The 25,977-nt window shown below is 42.2% G+C and overlaps 2 protein-coding genes across 3 annotated transcripts in view; one reads left to right on the top strand and one right to left on the bottom strand.

Annotated features, from left to right (window-relative positions):
• The window catches only part of NIPAL3 (NIPA like domain containing 3), a 214,139-nt gene that overhangs the window by 173,867 nt on the left and 14,295 nt on the right, over positions 1 to 25,977 (bottom strand). The gene's annotated exons all lie outside the window — the stretch shown is intronic.
• LOC144824179 (PWWP domain-containing protein 2A-like) lies at positions 160 to 24,214 on the top strand. Its single transcript, XM_078683335.1, is given in 2 exon segments — positions 160 to 182; positions 23,488 to 24,214. Coding segments are annotated over 2 exon segments (750 nt in total).

The following is a 25,977-nucleotide window of genomic DNA, read 5'->3' as shown; positions in this document are numbered from 1 at the left end:
ACGTACTCGCGCTAAGCAAAGCTCTGGAAAATGGTAAAAAATCTCTGCGAGCACACAAAATCTACGTGAACACGCAGAATTGCTTGTTCCGCCCATTCGTGGTACTTTTTTCCTGTTTGCGAATGCTGTTTGCGTGCTCGGGTGAAATACCTCGCGGACATGCATTTTGAAAACTCGAACAGGTAAAAAATACCGCGAAGTTCATTAAAAATAATAACCCCTTTAAAAAGAACATAATGCTATAGCTAAGGTACATTGATGACTTCTGGTGCCTGTGGCAAGGCAGCCAGACAGAACTGACATCCTTCCATGAATGGTTAAATTCAAGACATGCAGATATAAAATTTTCTGTACAATTCAGCACAAGCAACTTGACTTTTCTGGACGTAAAGGTGATACCTGTACAAAATGAATTAAAGACGACCCTGTACAAAAAGGAGACCGATAAGAACACAATCCTACATTATAAAAGTGCACATCCGAAGAGTTTAAAGGAGAACCTCCCTTACGGCCAACTACTCAGAATTAGGAGAAATTGTTCCATGATGTCAGAATTTGATGAGCATACTGCGCTCTTCTGTAAAGAAATGCAAAAAAGAGGCTATGCAAAGAAACTGCTTAAATACTCAACCAAAAGAGCCCGATTCACGCCTAGAGAATGTCTTCTCCAAACAAAAGAGACAAAAGACTTTGGAAAGACTAGTGTGTGTATCAACCTATGGCCCAGACACCAACAGGTTCAGACAAACCATCTTGAGGTATTGGCATCTATTAGAAAACTTAGAATGCCCAATTCCTAAACCACTCTGTGCATGGAGAAAAAATCCAAGTATTGGTCAACAAATAATTAGAGCCAACACCACCCTATCCAAACCCAAAAGTGATTTAGTGGCTCAATGGAATTTAAAGCCTATTGAAGGACATCGAAAATGTGGTAACTGCATAGCCTATGGAAACACCATAGAGTTTGTCCACGATAGCATAAGATGGAGACACACTGAGTTTACCAACTGTAAGAACAAATGCGGTTTACGCTAGAATCTGCCCGTGTCAAAGAATCTATATAGGGAAAACCACCCAACAGGTCGACACAAGAATCACTCAACATCGGTCTAGAATTAAGAAAAAAGTAATGACCGCACCTATGGTTGAAAACTTTGTTGACAAATGTCACAATGAAACTCAATTTAAATGGACAGTATTGGCAAGGTTTAAACCATCAAAACCTATGACATATATTGAGAACCTGTTACTACGCAAAGAAGCATACTTAATTCTGAAATTTAACAGCGTGACAGTTGGTTTAAAGAGCATGACAGAATTTGCAAAAATATAGAACCCTACAATGCCCAGAATGCACTGCCAAGCTGCACCAAAGACTGCTAGCCCAAACACATGTTAATGCAATCCAGAACCACAACACCCATGATTCCAAGTCAGAAGCCATTGCTTGAGATGATTCCAAAGGGAAATGCCTCCATCTCACTTATAAGAATCAGATGAGAGAGAATAGAATCACAACAAGGTAATGCGCCCCTACAAGAGCCTCACTTTTCAGACAAACACAATCTAACTTGCAAGCAATGTCTGAATAGAAAACAAAACTCTGTATTTCAGAAAGAAGCGCTTGATAATTGAAGAGCACACCACGAAGACGAAAGCCTACACATGAAACTATCAAAGGTATGCCTGCACTTTAAACAACAATGTTAACACGATTAGTAATAGCTTTACAACATGATAAACGCTTTATTAATCTAAGCGTTATGTTTGTTTCCAGCGCAAAAAAGTTCGAGTGAGCTTAAGTTAACAAGAAAGATTCACTGCGCACAGACTTCAAAGTTTCATTTGACTAAAGGCCTGTCATCCCTTACACAGAGTCGGCACAAGAAACGATAAATAGGCAAAGAAGTCCTTAATTAAATAACCTTGGCTGGAAGAAAAGGTAGGCTTTATTCAAAAGCTGTATGGTGCAGCCTCATATTAAACTCTCATTATATGTTAATGGCAGCAAGAAATAATCCTAATTTATGGTTCCTTCTTTCATACAGATAAAGAAAACGGAACGGACAAAATACACACTATTGTCCAGGTATACTTAGCAGTGTGCAGAGTTAAAGACAAAACAAACAGTTTAAAAAGGGAGCCACAATTATTTGTTTTTTTAAAAACATTTTTTCCTCTATTCATCCCAATTTCAGAAACCCACAGTGCTGCCAAAAAAACCAAGAGCCCTGATGAGAGTCAGTATATTTAATATCAAAGACTCGAAACATGTTGGCTTTATCATGATTCGCGATACGAACATGGAGGAATTATGAATTTATTTTTGGTCTATATATAGAGGATTAGTCCCACGTATATGACACCAATGTTTTCCCTGTGTTTTCCCACTTTTCCTTAATTGAAATGTTGAAATGTATAACATTTGTAGAATATTTATGAAATAATATCTATATATGAAACAGGATCTCGATTTAGAAGTTAAAGATAACACAAGACTTCTAAGACAGTAGGACGATTTGTTTATGATTTTTTTCCATTAATTATTCTTCACATTTATGTTTGTCTATATTGTGTATTTAAAAACACAATGTTGTTGTTCAATGTTTTGTAAATCACATGTACATAAGCTTTTTCTGTATATAGACTTTATTGTCTCTTCCTGTTTTGAATATGCAACAAAAATTTTTTTTAAGAAATTGAAGAAAAGGTATAAATAAAGTACCAGATGAAATGAACTAAAAAAGTTTGGTCTAGCGCTAATTTGAAGACGCACAAAAAATACAGGTTCTGGCCTTCTCTCCTGCTTCACAGTTATATACGGCCCAGTCGGAACCTGGCCCACCGGGCCCAACTCCCCTTGTTATCAATCCTATAGATAAAGCATGCACGTAGGTCTTTGACACCCTTACCACTGCAGGCTCCTCAAATGTCATTACCTGCATGTTGAGTAAAGTGACTAAAGAAAAATATTGGCTTATCCTAGCACATGAGGTTTAAATTACTACAATTTAGTATACTACTCCACAGCTACTTGACCCCAAATAAGCTTCATAGAATGTTTCCAGAATCATCTGACTTGTGCCTCAGATGTGGGACAGATGAAGTAGAACTCTTACACATATTCATGTCCTGTCCTAGGCTTTCAGCATACTCAGCTGCAATATTTAACAGGACCCACCACAGTCTATGCAGTAGGGTTTCCAAAACTGTATGGGCCGTGAGCTGATTTTTGGTGGCTATGTCTTCTGACAAATTGCTGCAGGAATGGTATTTACTTTCATTTCTCTGGCTGCCAAGTGAGAGAAGTTTTTAAAGTGAACTATGTGACAAGCTTGCTGGATTATAGGGAATGTGAAAAGAACGTCTCTGGGATGTCATTTTTTGCAACAAAATGTAAATACCTGTAAATGGACTGTATAATTTAGCAGTTAGGAAAGGGAAACTGAAGCACATTTTTGTAATTCTGAAGTGTGATGGAAACAGCGATTTTAACCCTTTGGATGCACGCGAAATTTTCCCGCAGTGCGGGAAAATTTCACGTGTGTGCAATGTGGACGGCTCCCGGCCGTCCGACGCACACGCCACACATAGCGCTGGACGGCCGTGAGCCTTCCGACGCATCCAAAGGGTTAATAGGATCAAAACAAAATCAAGACACTAACATGGTGAAGCGCAAATTATAAATACTCACAGAAATCCGATCTCTAAACGTTATCATTCCTATATAGTTCTATCAGTAAACTGCATGTCTGCGCAAACTTAGTGACCATTTCAATGGAAAATGTGAGCTACCACATGAAGCGTTAGCTACACTAAAAAAATCACCCCTCTTCACGTCCATTAAGGTAGGTAGGTCACGAAAGTTTGTCATTCTAAAAAGTGTGTCATGGTTCTAAAAAGTTTGGGAACCACCAACAGTATCTCTGGTTATCATGACAGGAATCCAGGAAGGGTCACCCCATTCATCTCTGTGAGAAGCTAGATGAATTGGAGTAGGCGTCACATGATGCTGAATGGCATCACTCGGATACAAGATGCCATGAAGGTCAAGATGCAGAGAAGTGCTTACCTGCGCCCTGGGAGGAAATGGATCTTCTCAGCAGTTGTGAAAGGCTTCCTATTGACCTCGCAATGCAGCTTCAAACAATTTCATGTTCTGGCACTGCACACTGGAGGCTCAAGAAGGGTCAGGTTGTAAAACGGAACCATTCATCTGGCAGCAAGAATGCCCAAACCGCCCAATCAATAGTATACCAATTCTCACTTTTATGATAACTCATCTGTCAAGACAGCAATAGTTGCCTTTTAAAGCAGATCTGAAAAAGAATGACCATGTGATAGACAAGGCTGTCGGAAACCAATGATTTTTAACAGAACAGGTTTCGAGACAAAGCACAAAGTGAGGGGTCAACCACACAGAGGAAAACACATTTTGGAGGCCAGTTTAGTAGTATTAGGGTACTTCAATGATAAAAGTACTTTGAAAGGCAATAGAAGAACTACTGCCTTTTATTCCCACTACCAGCATTAAATGTGTGCGCACAGAAAAAGTATTTTCACAAAGCTGCACCAGACAAGTGTAAATCACACAAACACTGTAAACCAAGGTAATCTCGTTCTGTTTTGTCAAAAAACATTTATTGGTACGACATAGGTTTATACTGCGACTTTTTCGATGGAGAGATCAAAAATATTCCTTTTTAAATTACACACAGCACCTTTCCCTCTTACATATTTAAGAATACAATGAATGGAAGAAATAAGCTCCCTGTCCCAGGTGCTTCGCCCCCTACAAAGGATTTGTTTATCTAGCGCCCCATCCGAGCCCCTCTATGTATGTAATGACTTACTCTCTGCCGGCGGAGTGATTAGCCGCACGGTCTGGTCACTTTATTGCTTCATAATGGTGGTTTATTTAGTTTACTGCAGCAGCAATATGCATGAAGGAAGCTGCGGGGCGGACTCACCACACTCCTTCCAAAGGTGGTCTTGAATGAGGGGTTTGTACCCTTCCTTCTTGGGCACCTCTATGAAGTCACCATCATCTTTGTCGTCAGAGGCCTTTCTCCGATTCAAAAAATATATTTGCAATGCCATAAGTCTCGCATTCAAATGCGAGACCTCTGGCATTGCAAACAAGCTTCTGCCATTGTCCAGGCTGTTTGGAAAGTGAAAGCACGCATGGCGCGCTTAATGTAAGCAAAGCACGTCGTCCTGCCTGAAGTAGGAGAAACTCAAAGAAAATAGTGCTTACAAGACTAAATAACAGGTACCGTGTAACAACCAAAGTAAAGGCGCCAGTCACCATGGAAGGTTACAAATGAAGTCAAGGCGGTACTAAGGAGGAACTAACATGCCTATTAACGAATCAGAAGCCATAATTTACGAAGGTCAAGGACACAAGTCAATGATAAACATGCGCAGAGAATGGGCAGGGCTTCTATTACATACTCCAGAACAGTAAGTCTTACAAAGCAGCACATGCCCGCTGGCTCTAGGCTTGACCTAAAAATGTATTGGGGTTGAATAAATTATGACACTTGGACATTAATCAATAGTCTTAGAAATCAAATGACTAAACAGGTAATTTCAGCATGATTATTGAGACAGCTCAGTTTGATCAAGAGGAATCACATGAACAATACATTTTTTCTGCTGTTCCGCAAGCTCGGTTCTCTCAGCCATAGTCCTTTTTAATACCCCATGGAAGAAAAACCAATTTTAAAGAATCAGTTTTCATCCTGGGTGATTCTAAATTGCTGATGATCCACTTTTGGTCAGAACGTTTTGCAGGCACAAAAGTAGAGAATCTTCCCAACGAGCATAAAAAGAACAAGGCGGATATTGGCCATCCGAAATTTAGACTTAGCCATGGAGACCATTAAAGGCACAAGTCAGAAAGGACACAATCCCTCTAAATATGCCCTTAAATAAATCAGGGAAATGCTACAAATATTTCTAACAAACATTACCTCATTTGGCGTGACAGGCAAGTAAGAATATATTGGTAACTTAAACATGGAAATTAATGACAATTTACCTGCAGCAACGGAAAGGGATGTGCACATTTCTGGCTTTTAAAACAGTTGTTGAGAAAAATATTTGCAAGCCTAAAAAGCTTTCAACCATTGTGCAAGCTGTTTATAACAGAAATGAGCCATGTACAATTTTCAACAGAGGGTGTGTGAGTTGGCGATTAAGAGAAGGCGAAAATAAGACTGATTTAACTTCTAATAAGTCTTTAAGCTGAGAGCGGAAATTAATTTATACAGTGCAGACTAGCACCTCACTGATGCATGTAGCTCTTTGACTGTGGACAACAGATGAGATAGTAAAATCTACTCTTTAAAAATCCTTATTTTTAACACATTACAAAAAGTATTAGGATTCAAGATGTTTCATTATGACTATGGAAGGGCATTCCAAGCTTAGCTGAAGAGGAGGACAGTCCACTATGCCTCGCACGTTTAGTAAAGGGATCTTTTAGGAGGCTTTACAAGTATTATCTCATTTGGCACAAAAAGAACATAATGAAAGAATCGAAAGTGAAGAAAATGTGTTCCTGAATTTAATACAGATTTACAACAACTTTCGCAATAATTTAAACAGAATTCTCTTTTGTACTGGTAACCAGTGTAACACTTAAAAAAAAGTGTGTAAACGTGTTCACGCTGAAATAAAGCCAGAACCAGACAAGTTGTTAGATTTTCTGAGCTTTGCAGACGCTGAAAGAGAGTTTGAGAAGACTCAAATATACTGCATTGCTATAATGGAAACAGGAGGAAAGTGAGGCTCGAGTAAGAGCTTGTCATTGCACCATTGGCAGTAAAATAAGCTCTCTTAGAATACATCCAGTTAAGTACAAAGAGATCAAGAGTTTTGCAATCATAGGTCGAAAGAAAAATTGATTATCAAAAATAACCTTTTGCTTATCAGGGGGGGGGGGGGGGAAATGTACGTGATCCTTTCAGTTTTCTTGGTTGTAGTAAACAGAAAATCAGTGGGGGAAGGGATCACTTGTCCTGAGTAACCAGGGTTTTAGTTCTCTTATTCGGTTTCAATACCGATTAAAAAACCCTCATTCACGTACCAAGGCTCGATAGGCGGTATATCTTGGTTCTCCGCCTTGTTGTTAGCAACGTGACAGCATCATCCTTACTCAACTTTAGAAATATATTAAAAACTTGGCTCTTTTCCACCTCTGGCTAGCCTACCTCGCTGCAATCTCTGTACTTTGCTAGCGCCAGGAAACTTATGGTGTCAGTGCGCTTTATAAATTCTGCTTAAGATAAGATCATCGGGTTTAATTGTATGCTTCCTCCACCAGGAGGTAAACCACTGGTTAGTACAGTAGTGAATCAGTTATCAAAAAGGGTGCAAGTTTAAAGAGGCTTCTTAACCATTTTGGTGAGTTTATTCGGTGTTTGGAAAAGAAAAGCCTGGTAAAAAGAATTGGCGTGCGTAGGAAGCTGAGTTATGGGACTTCCGCACTGAATTATGTACATATAAAGGTGGACATGTTTCAGCCACTAGTTGCCCAAGGGGTCAAGTTGTCTTTCTTCAGGAACTAATGTCTCTATTAGAAAAGTAGAGAGAATAAGAAAAGGGAAAGAATATATACCTTGAATTTCAGGTCTGATTCATAGAATGAGAAAAGAGAAAGGCCTTTAAGTACCTATGAAAATTGGGAAAAAACAGACAAAACAAACACATATAAGGTGCGTGAGGACTCAATCATTTGGATGCTGGTGTGCTAAAGTACACGGAATAAGAAACATTAAAATGGCAAGTCTTTTTTACAAGGCAAAGTATCTCTCATTCCCATTGTGGCAAAACTCTCTCTCATTAGTAAGACTGATGGTGTCCTTAAAGTGTCCGGTCATGCTTGGAAAAAACATGCTTTGAAAAAACAAAAACAGAATGTGGTAAAGCCGCATGTAGTTGGGCCCCTTGGTTCATAACGTTCATGTGCCCAGATTGAATACACGAGCGAGGCGCTCGTAGCGGTGTATGCTAAGTAGCGTTTAAAGGACAGTGCCTGTTATTTTCTCTGTTCGTGTGTAACGGTGCGTTACCTGTATATGCCAAATTATACAACATGTCCCCCATGTTGGAAGTGGGATCTTTTTTTTAAAAACCTCATCAAAGCTCGTGAGTTAAATGTGCACCTTGTAGACAGGTCATAATAGCATACGGCGCTGATAGTGTAAAGGCTAAAGATACACCTCAACCGCTAGTTGCATGCCTCGTGTATGCGATTCCTAACCTCATTTGGTAGTCACGTGTGGGCCTTGCTGGCAGATCATAAAAACATAGTAGAGACACACGGCCACGTTTGCATTTCTTGTGTAAGCGATGTGCGCCTTTTCGGCAGATCATAAAAAACACGGCCATGTTTGCATTTCTTGTGTATGCGACTGCTAACCCCATAAGGGGCTGTGAGTTAAATAGTCACGTGTGTGTCCTGTCGGCAGATCATTGAGATACACGGCGTTAGTACTGTTAGTGCGTGGTGAAGGTAAAAGGTTTTCAGAAACACTCTGTCTGCATTCCTGTTGAAATCCTGATCACCAAGAATCACAACGCCGAGAAAATCCTTTTTGAGAAGGAACAGAGATGGGTCCATCGTCTCAAAACAAACGAAACCGGGCTGAATGACAATATTCCGTGGCTCAGCCTGAGTAACTGAACTGATTGACAGCCCAAATGGAAATGTAACACTCAGGGAAGCCAAAATCTCCTTTAAATACATGAACAGTGACCTTTTTTCAACCACAATATCCGGAATTTTAAACTGAGGTACCCATGTACCCCCCAAAAATATCCATCTTGAGTACTAAATCTGAACGTAGGATGTCCTCAGACATATCCCAAATCTAAAGAGTTGTCACTTCACCCTACATTGTCGCAAAAAGGAATTAAGGATCAGCATGAACAGTTCACCATTGCCAAAATTGTCCTTTGAAGCACCTTTATAATATTTGCCTCGAATTTCAATTTCTTTACAATGTAGCCAAGGCCTAGCAAAATAGCGATTTTCCACAGAGTCTGTCCTCTGTGTCTAGCAAACACTGGACCCTTTTTAAAGACAGGAAACAAAGCAGCCTCTGTTTCCGGGGTCTGAGAGGCAGAGACAGCACAAGCATCTGCGAAGGAGGTAGCATGAATGCCAAGACGGACTCTCTCCATGCAAATAAACGGTAACATGTTACTGGGAATTGAGTGTAATGTATATGTCTCCCTTTTAACCGCAGGTCGTCCCTCAGGAAGCCCGATGAGGCGACAACTGTTCTCCTGATAGGTATGAGAGAACTAATTTGTTTATAAAACCAACGAGGCGGGTCCCCGGATACGAATGCACACCTCACACTTGCACATGTGTTTATAGGACAGGAATGCAGACCGAGTGTTTTTGAAAACCTTTTACCTTCACCACGCACTAACAGTACTAGCGCCGTGTATCTCAATGATCTGCCGACAGGACACACAAGTGACTATTTAACTCACGGGCCCTTATGGGGTTAGCAGTCCCATACACAAGAAATGCAAATATGGCTGTGTTTTTTATGATCTGCCGACAAGACGCACATCACTTACACAAGAAATGCAAACGTGGCCGTGTGTCTCTATGTTTTTATGATCTGCCGGCAAGGCGCACATGTGACTACTAAATGAGGTTAGCAATCGCATTTACGAGGCATGCAACTAGAGGTTGATGTGCATCTTTAGCCTTTACACTATCAGCGCCGTATGCTTTTATGACCTGTCTACAAGGTGCACATTTAACTCACGAGCTTTGATGAGGTTTTTAAAAAAAAGATCTCGCTTCCAACATGGGGGACATGTTGTATAATTTGGCATATACAGGTAACGCACCGTTACACACAAACAGAGAAAATAATAGGCACTGTCCTTTAAACGCTACTTAGCATACACCGCTACGAGCGCCTCGCTCGTGTATTCAATCTGGGCACATGAACGTTATGAACCAAGGGGCCCAACTACATGCGGCTTTACCATATTCTATTTTTGTTTTTTCAAAGCATCTTTGTTTTGTTTTCTCAAAGCATGTTTTTTCAAAGCATGACCGGACACTTTAAGGACACCATCAGTCTTACTAATGAGAGAGTTTTTTGCCACAAAGGGAACAAGAGATACTTTGCCTTGTAAAAAAGACTTGCCATAAAAAAGACTTGCCATTTTAATGTTTCTTATTCCGTGTACTTTAGCACACCAGCATCTAAATGATTGCGTACTCATGCAACTTATATGTGTTTGTTTTGTCTGTTTTTTCCCAATTTCCACAGGTACTTAAAGGCCTTTCTCTTTTCTAGAATAATCATTCTATGAATCAGACCTGAAATTCAAGGTCTATATTCTTTCCGTTTTCTCTCTATTTTTCTAATAGAGGCATTAGGTCCTGAAGAAAGCCAACTTGACCCCTTGGGCAACTAGTGGCTGAAACATGTCGACCTTTTTATGGACATAATTCAGTGCGGAAGCCCCATAACTCAGCTTCCTACGCACGCCAATTCTTTTAACCAGGCTTTTCTTTTCCAAACACCGAATAAACTCACCGAAATGGTTAAGAAGCCTTTTTAAACTCACACCCTTTTTGATAACTGATTCACTACTGTACTAACCAGTAATTTACCTCCTGGTGGTGGGAGCATACAATTTAAACCTGATGATGATGATGCTGTCACGTTGCTAACAACAAGGCGGAGAACCAAGATATACCGCCTATCGAGCCTTGGTACGTGAATGAGTTTTTTGTTGTTTTTTTTTTTTTAAATCGGAATCGAAACCGAATAAGAGAACTAAAACCCTGGTTACTCAGGACAAGTGATCCCTTCCCCCACTGATTTTCTATCAAAAATAACCCTCAGATCATGGGCTTGATTAATCAATGTTGGAGAACGGCCAGAAAAAACTGAACCGAAGGCCGTCCAAACAGAATGACCCGTTTTAACACATTTTATATAAAATGTGGTAAAACAGGTCATTCTGTTTGGACGGCCTTCGGTTCGGTTTCGAGATGGAGTAAAACATGTTGATAGTTATTCATTGAACTGAAGAGAAACAGGTACACACAAAGTAGCATAATGAGGACTAGAGAAGGCAGATACAAGGTTCAACAATTCTAAAGTCTGATTGGATGCTTCCAAAATGTGATCAGAAATATAGTCTGCACAAACAGAAAAGCATCCTTATTGAATGCACTGACAGAGGACTTACAAGTACTTCCATTACTCTGAAGAAATGTTTTATAACAGGCTCATTCAGTCTTTTTTTATGTCAGGTTAAGCTTTGATAGCTCGCTGTTCAACAATATCCCTCACATGCTTAGCTTAAGTGACCTGATTCTGTGTTTAGGGAGCATTTTGATCTAAGGTGCAACTTATCAAACTAAGCACAAAGTGTGTGGCCAGAGGAACATAAGAGGGAATGTCCGGTACTGAGGACAGAAAAGTGCTCAAGTTATCAGTAATGACTCTAGTTCAACTTATACATTAGGTGTAAACAGGCTTAGGATGACTCAGTCTGTTTCTAGGTCAGTCTATTATGGAATAAATGAATGAGAGGACGGTCTAAGGCACAGAGTTGACTTCTAGAATAGAAGCACTGGAGTCTGAGGAGTAAGTATGGTTCAGGATATGACCAGCCTGATGAGAAAGTGTTAACTGTTTCCGTTAAACTAACAGTGAGACTAGCTTCTAACTGATTAGGATAATCAGGGCGGTCTGGAAAGTCCGCCCAAAGAAGAAAATCATAAAGCAATAAAAAAAAAGAAGCAGCTTTGAAAATGAGATGTTCAAAGTTGGAATTTCTACTAGATATATATAAGCTAAACAAACAGTCCCTGTGCAGGTCCTAAAGGACTGCCCCTAAAGAGCTATGAGTTCTGCTAAAGAAAGGGTACTGGATACAGTTGGTCTTTTATCTCTAAAACCGCTATGCTGTGTTTTTATTTTATTTTATTTTATTTATGCATTTTTATATAGCGCGGACTTTACCCGAAAGTGTCAGAGCGCTTCACAATAGGAACAGAACTGATACATGAGAACATTACAAGTGAACAAAACACAAAAGCAAACGTTACATTAAATGATGCAAAAATGACAATCGTGAGCCAACAGAATACACGAGGTAGCAAACGGTGCATTGCAGGAGGAAAAAGTGACGTGTGCAGGTTACATAAGCGTAAAAAAATAAACATAGAGGTATAATACTGCAATATATGGAGGACACTCAAGCACAAGAACAAACGTTACGTAGGCACTGGTGGCACTTGTGCAGGTATCGAACAAACAGATGTGAGAGGTAGAAAACAGTGTGTTGCAAGAAAAAGTGACGGGTGCAAGTTACACACGAGTCCCAGACACAGGTAGAAGGGTAATACTGCAATAAAAGGCAGACTCTCAAACCACAAGAACACACTGGGAAGACACTTCCATAGTCATGTAAAGTAGATTTTTCAGTAAATTGAAGGGCTTCCTTCAGATAATGGCGAGGGCAAGGATTACATTTGGAAATGTCTTTGAAGAAGGAGAACTTTGAGGTCAGTTTTGAAGGCCTTGGAGGAGGTGGTGGTCCGGAGCTGAGGCGGAAGTGAGTTCCAGATTCTCACTGCGCTGCCTGAAAAGGATTGGGCCATCGATCTCTCCTTCTTGAAAGTGGGAGGTTCAAGCAGTAGATTTTCCGCATTTCGTGATGGTCTAGAGCCTCCAGAGAGTTTCAGTTTATTCGCCAGGTAGCGCGGAGAGGAGGAGTGCAAGGCTTTGTGGGTGATGCAGGCAGTCTTGTAGATAGCTCTAGCCTCGATGGGAAGCCAGCGGAGGGAGGATAACATGGGAGTGATGTGGTCGCTTCTTTTGGCCCCGTAAATGAAACGAGCTGCTGAATGTAGAACAGACTTAAGGGGGGATAGGTGGGATTTGGGGAGGCCAGTCAGAAGAGAATTGCAGTAGTCTAGTCTGGAGAGGACCAGCGATTGGACCAGGGTTTTAAGGTCATGCACCGGGAAGAAGCGACGAATCCCCCAAAGAAGGCGCAGTTGGTATCGGGCAGACTTTGCAATTGAATTAATGCGGGAGAGTAGATTGAGTTTTGTGTCGAGTATGACACCAAGGGATTTTGCGCTGTCGACAATGATGGGTTTATTGTTCAGCAGATTCATCTGGTCCATCCATGATTGCACCGGGGGAGGAGAAAGTGAGGAGGAGAGGAGGAGGAACTCAGTTTTGGAGGGGTTCAGAATCAGTTGATGTGTTGACATCCAGTTATGAATGGAGTCGAGGGTAGAGCTTAGGATACAGAGATCGTGAGTGGAGGCAACCTTGAGGTAGATTTGAGTGTTGTCAGCGTAGAGGTGATAGTTGACCGAAGATTTACTTAGGAGATTTCCCAGAGGACCAAATAGAGATTGAACAATGTGGGTGCAAGAATAGAGCCTTGGGGAACACCTTGACCCACCGCCAAAGGAGGTGAAAGACTGTCCGCTATTTTGATCATTTGGGATCTATCAGAAAGGAAAGAAGCAAACCATTTAAGCACATTGCCCTCCATGCCCATTCTCTGTTGAAGGGTGTTGAGGAGGGTGTTGTGGTTGACAGTGTCAAAGGCTGCCGAAAGGTCAAGGAGAATTAGAAGACAAGACCCCCCCCCCCCCCCCCCCAAGTCTAGTATTCGCAGCGCGTCATCGATCACTTGCAACAGGGCAGTTTCAGTGCTGCAGTTTTGGATGAAGAACAAAACGGTTGCAAATGCCACTACTTTTACAAAATAAACATCAATTGAATAGACATACGATTGAAACAATATGTTTGAGTGAAATAAATTCCGTTTGTTTTAATCTTTATGCATTTTTGTTTAAACACTTCTATTTCAAAATAATATTGCAATGAATTTATACAAATATTAAAAACCTGGAGTGCACGACAATTATCATATACAGTGAAAACAAACTTATTCAATATTTACAGTGTAATACAACTTGCTCACCATTCAGTCTTCACTCATACACCACTCAATCCACTACAAACAAGACAGACTCACAACGAAACATGAATAATTCAAAAAAAATACTGGATTCACTTTCTAGCAACAGAAAGCCAAATGTTTTTTTACAATCTGTACAATCTTTCCTAATTACTGATTCAATTATTCAGTTTTGGCTATTAACAGGGTCTACGCGTTTCGAACTACCATCCTTGCGTAGTTCTCTTCAGGACCAGTCTGTAATGAAAAAGCACAAAAAATCTATTGTGGGGGGGAAAAACAAAATACTAATCTGCCCTTTCCCGGAACTCAAGTATCCTCACCTACCTTGCGCTCGACAATACAAGCTGTGGGTGTAGTGATCCCAAGCTGGAAAAACATCAACAAATGCCAAAATCAGAAAAGGATACCACCAAATCTAGCATACTGGCAAGCAACCATACATACACCATCCAAAGTGGAAAAACGACATCAGAGGAGGGGATCTGGATGCCAAGCTAGTAAAAAGAGAGGCCATGCTCATTTTGAAGTTCAACACTGCATTCGCTGGATTGAACGAACTGTCGGAAATATTCAAATTGTAAGCTAGGTCAACTTCCAATTTCCCCAATCTGGACTAAATGACGACCATGACTGGTCCGTTGCCACCCTACGTGCCAGGCGCGTACACCAACATCTGCCGTATCCACACGAATTGGCGCAAACCATAAGTCAGGCCAACCTTCAATTCACCTAACCTTGACTGACTGACGAGTAAGATTGGGCCTGTGCCACCCTAAATGCCAGCCGCGGAAAAAAAAACCAGTCACCCGCCCCTTGAACATCAGCGCTGTAACTCCTTTTGACACAGCCCTGACAGTGGCTCTATTAAAGGCTCACGTCCGAACAATACCATGAGGCTCTTTCATTGAATTGCCCTACCCGGGCCGTCCAAAACAACATAATGGTTAAAATACCACATCAACCAACTATACACCATCCAGTGTCCGTGTTCGTGCAAGCCCGGTCAATAAAGTTGGGTCAGCTCCCCTGCGGGCCGACCGGGAACTACATTTCCCAGAATTCCAGCGGAACCAGGAAGCGCCTGCAAACCATTGCAGCGTCCGGACGCCGGCTGCTTTTCAACGCGACTGAGCCACGAAACACCAAGTAAGTGGATCCGATGCCCGTCAGACCTTCGAGCGCACTTAAAATTGATCACATCATCGGACCGAGGTGATACATGACCCCTTCGCATTTTTGTCCCCGCAGAACAAAATTCAAACTGCAGAAAGGAAAGTGACCGGCTTCTGCCTACTACACGCCTGCCTCGCCCAAACCAGGTAACAGTGCGTGCATGATCCCTCTCTAAGCCACAGCTAGGATCATTACCGAGTCGGCTGATAGTGATGACTCTCCCCTTTTCCCCCCCAGACAGGCGAGCCAGGCCAGCCTGCGAGCGCACCGTTAAACCCAAGCAAGCCAGGATGGTGTATGTATGGTTGCTTGCCAGTATGCTAGATTTGGTGGTATCCTTTTCTGATTTTGGCATTTGTTGATGTTTTTCCAGCTTGGGATCACTACACCCACAGCTTGTATTGTCGAGCGCAAGGTAGGTGAGGATACTTGAGTTCCGGGAAAGGGCAGATTAGTATTTTGTTTTTCCCCCCCACAATAGATTTTTTGTGCTTTTTCATTACAGACTGGTCCTGAAGAGAACTACGCAAGGATGGTAGTTCGAAACGCGTAGACCCTGTTAATAGCCAAAACTGAATAATTGAATCAGTAATTAGGAAAGATTGTACAGATTGTAAAAAAACATTTGGCTTTCTGTTGCTGGAAAGTGAATCCAGTATTTTTTTTGAATTATTCATGTTTCGTTGTGAGTCTGTCTTGTTTGTAGTGGATTGAGTGGTGTATGAGTGAAGACTGAATGGTGAGCAAGTTGTATTACACTGTAAATATTGAATAAGTTTGTTTTCACTGTATATGATAATTGTCGTGCACTCCAGGTTTTTAATATTTGTATAAATTCATTGCAATATTATTTTGAAATAGAAGTGTTTAAACAAAAATGCATAAAGATTAAAACAAACGGAATTTATTTCACTCAAACATATTGTTTCAATCGTATGTCTATTCAATTGATGTTTATTTTGTAAAAGTAGTGGCATTTGCAACCGTTTTGTTCTTTATTCAAGTGTGGCAAGCAATGCCCGTGGGAGCCCAGACCCAGTGGTTTTGTGCGCAGTTTTGGATGAAGCCGGACTGAAAATTGTCAAGAAGATCATTGTCCTTGATAAGACGAGAGAGTTGTTTCGCAACACATCTTTCTGTGATCTTCGCAAGAAAGGGTAGGTTAGTGATGGGGCGGAAGTTGTTGAGGTCATTCGCATCCGCAGTGGGTTTTTTAAGCAGGAATTTCTATGAGATCGAGAAATGCAGCAATCACTTGTTTTACATATCTTGAAGGTTCTCCTTCTTATTACCTTTCAGCAAAGCTGACCTGTTTGTGCTCGAGTTGCTCACATGTGCTCTGCAGCAAAGGGGATACTAATCATCACAGATTAGCCAATGCTGAACAATTGCAACTATTCTAAATTGGTTTAGAATAGTTACAACTTTGCACCATTGCCAAACTATGGTAATTTGTGTTGTTTTGTTCCGATACTCATACAAAGAGTGAGGTAGGTCTTATTAGTAAGTGGTCAGCAGCAAAGGAGCATCATCTCCCAGAAAGTACCTCCTCAGTATAGGTAAATCAGAAACAGTCCCGGACACATGAGACAGCAAAGCACCAACTGCACAAGCTTTCACTGGGCAGGACCATGGCTAAACTCAGGTCACCAAAGTGGTCCTCAATTAGCAAATCAGATATGTAAAAATTAGGCCAATCTTTGTAAATCAGGGCAGTTTTAAACTTGAAAAGACACGCTGTATAGGTGCTCTGAGAAGGTATGAGAGACTGCACGCATTTATGCTTGCTACAGGCAATATTCGTAGAGATATCCAAGAAATCAACAGTATAAACCAGTCCGGTAGAGCATAAAAACAGGCCCACAAACAGGCAAACATGGCACATACATGGATATGTGAGACAAGTCCTTTGGGCACTGGTAGATTGTCAAATATGCCAGTCCGAACCTGAGCAGGGCTGACATATCCACTTACCTTGTTGAGGATTGTTAATGGGAGGTTTGTTGCAATCTTGAAAGGTCTGCCCATTCTACCGTCCTCCTAGAATATGAAATCTCCAATGCTGGTGTCTTTTTACACAACTTCCTTTTTTACGTCGGGCTGGACAGTGCAGCAATGTGTGCAAGACCTACTTTATATAACTTCTTTAAACAAGCATTTACAATGCAATGGTCTCGGCATCATTAAAGGTAGAGCTATTGGCATTTCTCATGACATTTCTTTTTTTTTTCTTTAAATCATAAATAAATGGCATTGGCATTTACATTGCCAATACACAGCACTCTGCACTCAACAGCACACAGCACTCTGCACTCAACAGCACTCTGCACTCAAAAGCACACACCACTCTGCACTCAAAAGCACACACCACTCTGCACTCAAAAGCACACACCACTCTGCACTCAAAAGCACACACCACTCTGCACTCAAAAGCACACACCACTCTGCACTCAAAAGCACACACCACTCTGCACTCAAAAGCACACACCACTCTGCACTCAAAAGCACACACCACTCTGCACTCAAAAGCACACACCACTCTGCACTCAAAAGCACACACCACTCTGTACTCAAAAGCACACACCACTCTGCACTCAAAAGCACTCACCACTCTGCACTCACCACTCTGCACTCACCACTCTGCACTCACCACTCTGCACTCACCACTCTGCACTCACCACTCTGCACTCACCACTCTGCACTCACCACTCTGCACTCACCACTCTGCACTCACTACTTTAAATTTTGAAAACCAAAAAAAAAAGTAACCAGCAGCAGAAACGTCTTGCAAATGTCTTGCAGTGATACTGTACTTAGTGTACCACCTTCTGGGTAACATAATACCCGCTGCACATCTTCAATAAAATGCAGTATCAATAGGCCCTTAAAATACCATTTGGTTTTAACACTTTTTTTTAAACAATATGTACGTCAGGGCCACTTACTACCTTTGCATAATACACATCAAGCATATGACATAACTTTACCAAATAATGCAATTACTTTGCTTTTATCGCCGACCTGTAACCGTAAACTGCTCATAACTACTGTACTGTCCATAGGGTGGCAGCTATCAGGCCTGCAGTTCTAAAATTACAAATGTGTACAAAATAGTTGACAAAAAAAAATCACCCCCTTTTAAAGGATCTAAACCGGGCATCACATTTCACAGCTTCACCAGAAAGGGTTTGTTAGAGGGGCGCCCAACAAATTCCCTTGTCTGGTACAGTGACTTGTGAGATTACATGTAGGAAAATATGTTTGCAGCCTTTGACAGCGTAATAAGCTTTAACAAATGCTTTCACAATTATGAGGGGCCTATGGAATTTGACATACCTCGGAATTTGCTCGTCATTGTCACCATCACCAACTCAGACCTACAAATATGTACAAAACTTAAATTGGCAAAGAAAAAAATACATCCACCCTAAGGGGGCCTCGGGACATTACTAGAGCAAATCTACCCTAGAGGTTTGCCCAAGCGGTCAAAGAAGCATTACCATAATTGCCAACTATGGTAATCTGTGAAGAGTGAAGGGGTGTCTTTCCAAGCTTTGTAATAACAAGCCACCATTAAAGCATTGGCTTTGATGTGCATTTCACCATCGAACATGCCAGACCTACTGGTTTTTTTTTTTGCAACTAAAATAGCAATTGCATTTACTGCTCATGACCTCGATTATGGGAATTTAAACCATAACCATTTCAGTCCTGCTGTAGCATACGCTTGCTCACATACCAGAAGTACAATACAGGCTATCGTTAACAGGTGAAGTGCACAACTTCTGCTTACTCAAATGCTGCACTCTAACGTTGGCAGAGCCAAAACCTGTGATGTGAAGCAAAAGCTTAAAAGAAAAAACCCGCGACAGGTTTTTAACTATGCACTCAGAACTTCGAGCATTCCCAAATTTATGGAAACCGCCCCAATGCTGCTGCGTCATAGAAAACGCCACCACAATGCAGAAACTGTACACTTTCACTCTCAATACCGAACTCTGCTCCAATGGCCGATAGACCTACTTTTTACATGTAGAGCACTGCACTATTCTATGTTCACTCTGTACATATAGCACCCAGTCGTATGCTAACAGGGCAGCAAACATGTATTTAGATGCACTAATGAAATCACGGGTTGACCCTTTGCAAAAGGTATATAGCTTGAAAGGTAGGAGGAATGGGGGGTACTCCAGAAAAGAGGCCCCAGATGGGGGATACATTTGAGTAACAGGGCCGGCAGACCCAACAATTACAGACCTTAAACAGTGAGCTAGAATGGGTGGCAGTAAATCGGAGTACAGTAAAATAGCACAACGGTTAATGCTCGCACAGTACATTATAGCGAAAATAACTGGCGTATGAAACATGTTGAGATACAGCGTGCATCTCCACCAAAGACACGCAACATTGAAGAAAAAAAAAAAGAACCTACACAACTTAGTTCAGTCCAATCCATCGCAATACTATGAATTGTTTATATCTAAATGTATGCGTTAGTAAACAGCCAATATAGAAATGAGAAAATACGTCTCTGCTGCCCCAAAACCGCCGTCCAAAAATAGACAAGACCTATTTTGTGCCACCTGCAGGTCGGCAAGGCGGGGTAGCAGAGTGCGTGAGCTGCCATTTTAGCTCAAATACATCTACGGTAATCACAGAGCATGGCAGCAAAGGGAACATTGCCAATGAAGGTTACAGCGAGCGGGGCAGCATAAAGGATGAAAAAAACTCGCTCCACAAGGACGTAGACAGTCTTCACGTAAATGACAATCTCTTAAAATCACTCTTCATCCCTGACAATTCCATCAACGTCACGACGTCAAGGCACCTGCTGTAGTCGTCTAGCAAAAACACAACATACACCCCATTTCGTGCCCGTTGTCAGAAAGAATGCATCCTTAGAATGTTGTCCAAGGCGTGATAGTGGATCAGCATCAATGCGCCTACTTATGAGGAATGTATTTTTACTGTTATTTAAGAGGTACGGGGAGCGGCACGGAGGAGAGCTGCGGAGGGAGGGGGGGAGCGGGACGGAGGAGAGCTGCGGAGGGAGGGGGGTGAGCGGGACGGAGGAGAGCTGCGGGCGGAGGGAGGGGGGAGCGGGACGGAGGAGAGCTGCGGGCAGAGGGAGGGAGGGGGGGAGCGGGATGGAGAAGAGCTGCGGAGGGAGGGAGGGAGCGGGACGAAGGAGAGGTGCGGGCGGAGGGAGGGGGGACGAGCAGAGCAGCTCTGGAAACCACCACCGTCTTTCTCCGAGGCAAAGCAGAAATGCCTCGGAGAAAGCATGGTAATTTTCGCATTCGGGGGCGTGTGTTTTGTTGTTCTGAGTGACGGGTGACGTCACTGGCGAAAGAACAGCAAAATGTATGCCCCCAAATCCGAAAAAGACGGAGCCTATTCGGAGGGACAGCTCTCTCCTCCAATGGCTGGCCTCCGTTTAGGAAGCCAGCCAATGGGAGAGAGGCAAAAACAGAGGCGGGACTAATAGTCCATACTAAGCAACATTAAATCTTGGACTTCCGGTTCTGCCTTCGGCAGACCGGATATTACCTCGACCTAAAAAAGGGGCAGTTTTCAGTGGAAAAATGAAATGTGTCCAAGTAGCGTTTTTAGTCCTTTAACGCGAGCACTAGGTGTACCCCCACAAATGTGGTTCAATTTTTACCATGAGACATGGGGGAGCATAGAATAGTTAAACATGTGTTAATAAATTACCAATTGTAGTTCTCTTCATTTGTTCCTTTCAAATGTATGCCTGTGTGTAAGAGCGGAGACATTTTGAGAAATGCCCTCATTATTTAAATGCTAGTATGGGTACCCACAAATTCAGAGATGTACAAATAACCACTGCTCCTAAACTCCATATGTTGTGTCATTTAAAAAAAAAAAAACATAGGTTTGCTTGATACCCATTTTTCACTCTTGAAATTTGACTATATGAATTGTTGTATACCCAGTACACAATGAAAAATCATTGTAAGGTGCTGCTGGCTTATTACCTCTTGGTACCTCGGGTTCTTAGAAAACCTACAAACCCCATATAGCCCTGCACCGAGAAGGGTCTAGCAGACGTAATGGTATATTGCATTTGTAAATTGGCTGGGGTGACAAGAAGTTATAAATTGAAAATGTTGTGACACAATGACTTTTTTCCTACTCATTTTCAATAATAAAAAAAAAATCAACATTTAGTTTCTTTGGGAAAACCTAGTGGGATCTACACAAACGACCACTTGCTGAATTCAGAATCTTGCCTACATTTCAGGAATCTGTAGATTTCCTTGATTTCCCCCATGGGTTTCACAGAGGTTTACACGACAAACTCTAAGTACTCTAAAAGCACAAATATTAGGAAAACGGCGCTACCTCTTTGGAAAATAGTTTTTTAAAATTCAGCTCTGCATGTTCCTGAGAGCTGGGAAATTGGTGATGTTAGCACGGTAAACCCTTTGTTGATGCAATTTTTAGGGGTTAAAAACCTGGCAATTTTTTTACAGAGCACCTTTTTCCTCCAAAAAATCAAAATGTAGCTACATTTTGGCTATCTTTTCAGTCCCCTGCTGGGGAATCCACAAAGCCTGGGTACCTCTAGAATCCTCAGGATGTTGGAAAAAGGGATATAAATTTGGCGTGGATACCTTATGTGGAAAAGCGTATGGATGTCTCAGCACGAATTACCCCAGGTAGCTAAAAAAGTACTTGGCATTCTAGGGGGGGAAATGCCTAACAGCAAAAGGGTTAAGGGATAGTAATAAAATAAATACAATTTGGGATAAGTTGAGACACTGTAACACAGCAGCGTCGAGGAGGCGGTGACAAGCTGCAGTGGGAGAAGCCGCTGGAGAGCTAGAGGAGTCACGCAGGAGTCAGTGACCCCGCCGCCGCAAGGGAGAATGGTGGCTCTGTGGCAGTTCATACGGGGCCTCGCTCCCCTCGTGCTGCCACCTGCCCGTAGCCTATAAATAGAGGAAGATCTTGAGCTATAAGAGGCATCCCCTACTAGTCTGTATCCCAGGCACTGTGCCACTTCCCAAAACCAACCTCCGCCTCGCGCACATCGCAGCAGTGAGCACTGTGTGCAGCTCATAAAACCCAGAAACAAAACTTAACAATACCTAAGCAGGTGCCAAGTTGGGATTCCCCCCACAGCCTCCGAGCGCCAGATCATGCCAGCTTTCCTCTGCTTCCCCCTCATCTGAATGCCTGAGCCCACACCCAAGCGACTACAGCTACAGACTGCAGGAGACCCCTGTGGAGGGAACAAATAGGGGCTAACAGGGCAAAAAGGGGTGGTAAACACATGACCTAACAACCATGCAATGTTGCCCGCCACCCCTTCCCAACAGTCCGGTTAGAACAAAACACACATTGGGACCTCTGCTGCAGTTGGAGTAGTGGAGGGGCAGAGAGGCAAGTCGTGATGTCACGGGGTGGTTGATTAGGAGCACCACATTGGGTTGAGCCCCGACATGCGGAAACTGCCCCACTAAGCTGGGTTGCAGCTTGTGTGCATGGTGTTTGCTCCCCCTACTTCTACATATCCCTCTCGCATAGCAGAATTTCCCCAACTCAGTTCAGGGCGCTTTCAACAATTTCTTGTCAATCACTAAGTGATATGTCTTCAAAGGCACTGATGAATTTGCTCCACCTTCAGACCGGGACAACCCCTGGTTAAATTATTTCATGGTCCAGATGAGAAAACTGGTAGAGTGGCAACCTGTTAGGAGTAAGACCAGCATAATAAAAAAGTCCCCCACCCTCCCATAACCCAGTCCAACATAGGGAGTGAACCATCATGCAGTTCCACTATCAGGGTGGACATGAGGCAGGGGCGGGCAGGTCGCTTGGCAACGTGGCTCAAATCGAAGGGCCTGCCCCGAGTGGCTCACCCCAAAATGTTGAATCCTGCACATGTATTATACCGGGAACCGAGGCACCAACTCGCACACAACTTTTGGTGGCTGTATATTAGCCTGACTGTTATGTTTTGAATATGTTGAATTGTGATTATTTTAAGGCATTGGTGTTCAATGCACAGGGCACCAGCAAAACCAAGTTCAGAGAATTCTGGAGTCTGGCACTCAGGTGGGCTGGAAGAAAGCAAGATAGGTCTAGAACAATGTTAATGTGATAGTTACAGTCCTTGCCTACAATTTTTGGGGGGTAAAGTCTGGTTTATAGTCTGTTAATAAAGAGGATTGTGTATCTGCCCTCAATACCGCTACTCTCTCTCTTTCAAGCATTCTCTGTTTTTAAAAAGTGTGATATGGCGTCCTTCTAATTGTTTATTTTTATTCTTTGAAGGTTTGGACCGCATGGAATTCCAGTGACAGTGTTTCCTAAAAGGGAATACAAGAATACATCACCCTCCATTCAGCCCCAGGTGAAATCATGCCAAGAAGAGACTGTTGCAAAGTGTGAGGCAAAGGGGCCATCCGAAATACCTCCTTCTCCTGTTCAGTCTTTGGAGCCAAGTCCAATTCAAAGCGTATGGACGTCCAACCCCCCACCGCTCTTCCATGAAGGAGCGCCTTACCCCCCACCTTTGTTCATCAGGGACACGTATAACCAGTCTTTACCTCAACCTCCTCCCCGGAAAATTCGGCGTCCCAAGCGGAAAATGTATAGGGAAGAACCAACTTCAATAATGAATGCTATCAAATTGCGACCCAGGCAGGTCTTGTGTGATAAATGTAAAAACAGTATTGTAACAGACAAAAAGGAAGTTAAGAGAGGGGGGACTACAAGTGACGACAGCAGAAAACGCAGGCACGAGAGCGTAACTAACATAAGTAAGAGATTAAAAACACATCATGGGGTGGATGGCAAAACCCAAACTGAAAGCCAGAAACGGAATCCTGTGGGTAAAGTGGCCAGTCTTTCACATGGTCGCAGCAGAATTGTGCGTGTTGTTTCTGCTCAGGCGAACACTTCAAAAACACAGTTACACACAGAACAAGCATTGGAAATGCAATAGGTCTCGCATTAGAAAAGTGTGAGTTATTGGTCTTGTAAATGTAATAATTTTTAAATTTTTGTTTATGTTTTTATAATTTCAAATGCATTAATTTTGTTATTATAAATGGGACTTTTTTTAGAAATTGCAAATGTGACACCTATAGCATTATTAAATATACATGATTAGTATTTACCTAACGTACATGTATTGATATGACAAATTGTAATGGGTTTTATTTTTTATAAATAATTAATAATTACATAATAATTTCACTAATTTATAATGGCACTAGCTTATTTTTTTTGTGATAATGTGTAGCGTATTATAATATTTGTAAAAATGAAGATTAAAAGTGTAATAAACATTTTTTTGTTTCTACTTTTTGTAATAAATCTTTAAACATTGATACATTTAATTTTTGCTGAGAACTGGGACTTAAAAAAGGAAGTGCTGGAATAGATTTTCAGATTATGACGGGTGAAGAGAGGCAAGCATGTAATTATAGAAGGTGTTAGAGTGAGTGAGTGTCATCACATGCCCACACTTTGCCACGTACTTCACCAAATACACAAGTCACAGTCATGAGCCACATACTCTATCATATTCCAATAAACGCACACTTTAAAATGCACATGCGACCAAGATGTACATCATTACATGCACAAGTCCGTCAGAACATAGCATAACACACACAAAATACTGCCACAGATGTCATTTCGAATATGTCACACTGCCATGTAACAACTACATGCACGAGTTACCACAATAACAATATCACATGCACACATCACACCATAAGGAAAAAAAAATATGTTGCACTGCTGTAACCCAGGCAAAGTAAGCTGTGGCATTTTATGGGTTCTTAAGGGGGAATCGGGGAGGAGATAGTGGAAGGGAAAGAGAGGAAGAATGAAGTGGGTGGGCGGGGAGACAGTATAGGGGAAGGTAGACGGGAAAGAGAGGTAAGAGTAGCAAGAGAGAACAAGGGAGAGTGAGGGTGAAAGAGGAAGTGGAGGAGCAAGAACGAGCGGCCGAAACTAATTGAAAACGTGCTGGGAGGAGAGATGGGGGGTCTGGAGGCCTCGGAGCATGAGTGTGCGGGTTGGGGGAGGGGGAGCACAGAGAGGGGGGAGGAAACATGCTGTGGGAGCCTAATCATTACCGTGGTCGGTTGTTTAACAAGAATAAAGAAAGAAGGAAAAAACAATGACTCGTCTTTTACCAAGAGCCGGGCGGCCTTACCACGCAGCTTCATGGTTTGTTCGCCCTAACCAAAAACACACGTTCAGGAGCTTCGGATTAGACACAGAGCTGGTAACGCTAGCTAAGCTGCTGGCTCTACTCAACGGAGTGTGTGGAGAGCTGTGACGTGTCTGCAAGTTATAGAAACCGGCCGCGCAATTTGTTTCTTTCCATTGACTTCAAAAGTCACATTTGTTCGACGGAGATGTTATTTTTGGACGTCTGGGGGTGATAGGAAACAAGCAGTGCTTTAGCTAAGTAACTCCTCGCTGAGTAACATCTGATTGGAACATTGACCAAATAACCTGGGCCTATGATTTCTTTTTTCGAAAAATACACAAAAGAAAAAATGTTTAAGTGCCTGCAAGTAGTTTGCTGAGGAGTGGGTGGGAGGAGGCAACGCAACATGGGAAAGGAGCAGAGGGGAAAAGCATCACACACACACACACACACACACGAGAGAACAAGGGAGTGCGAGCAAACGAGCAAGAGTCACAGCAATCTTAAAACAAGCATTGGCAATATGAAATAATAACAAGCCTTTCACCGTAACACGGCGGGCATGCAAATGCTGGTGGAAAGCCAAAGCGGGA

Source organism: Lissotriton helveticus, chromosome 3_1, assembly GCF_964261635.1.
Source record: "Lissotriton helveticus chromosome 3_1, aLisHel1.1, whole genome shotgun sequence".
Lineage (NCBI taxonomy): Eukaryota > Metazoa > Chordata > Amphibia > Caudata > Salamandridae > Lissotriton > Lissotriton helveticus.
The sequence above is the reverse complement of the archived record's forward strand: the minus strand, read 5'-3'. Positions and strand labels throughout refer to the sequence as shown.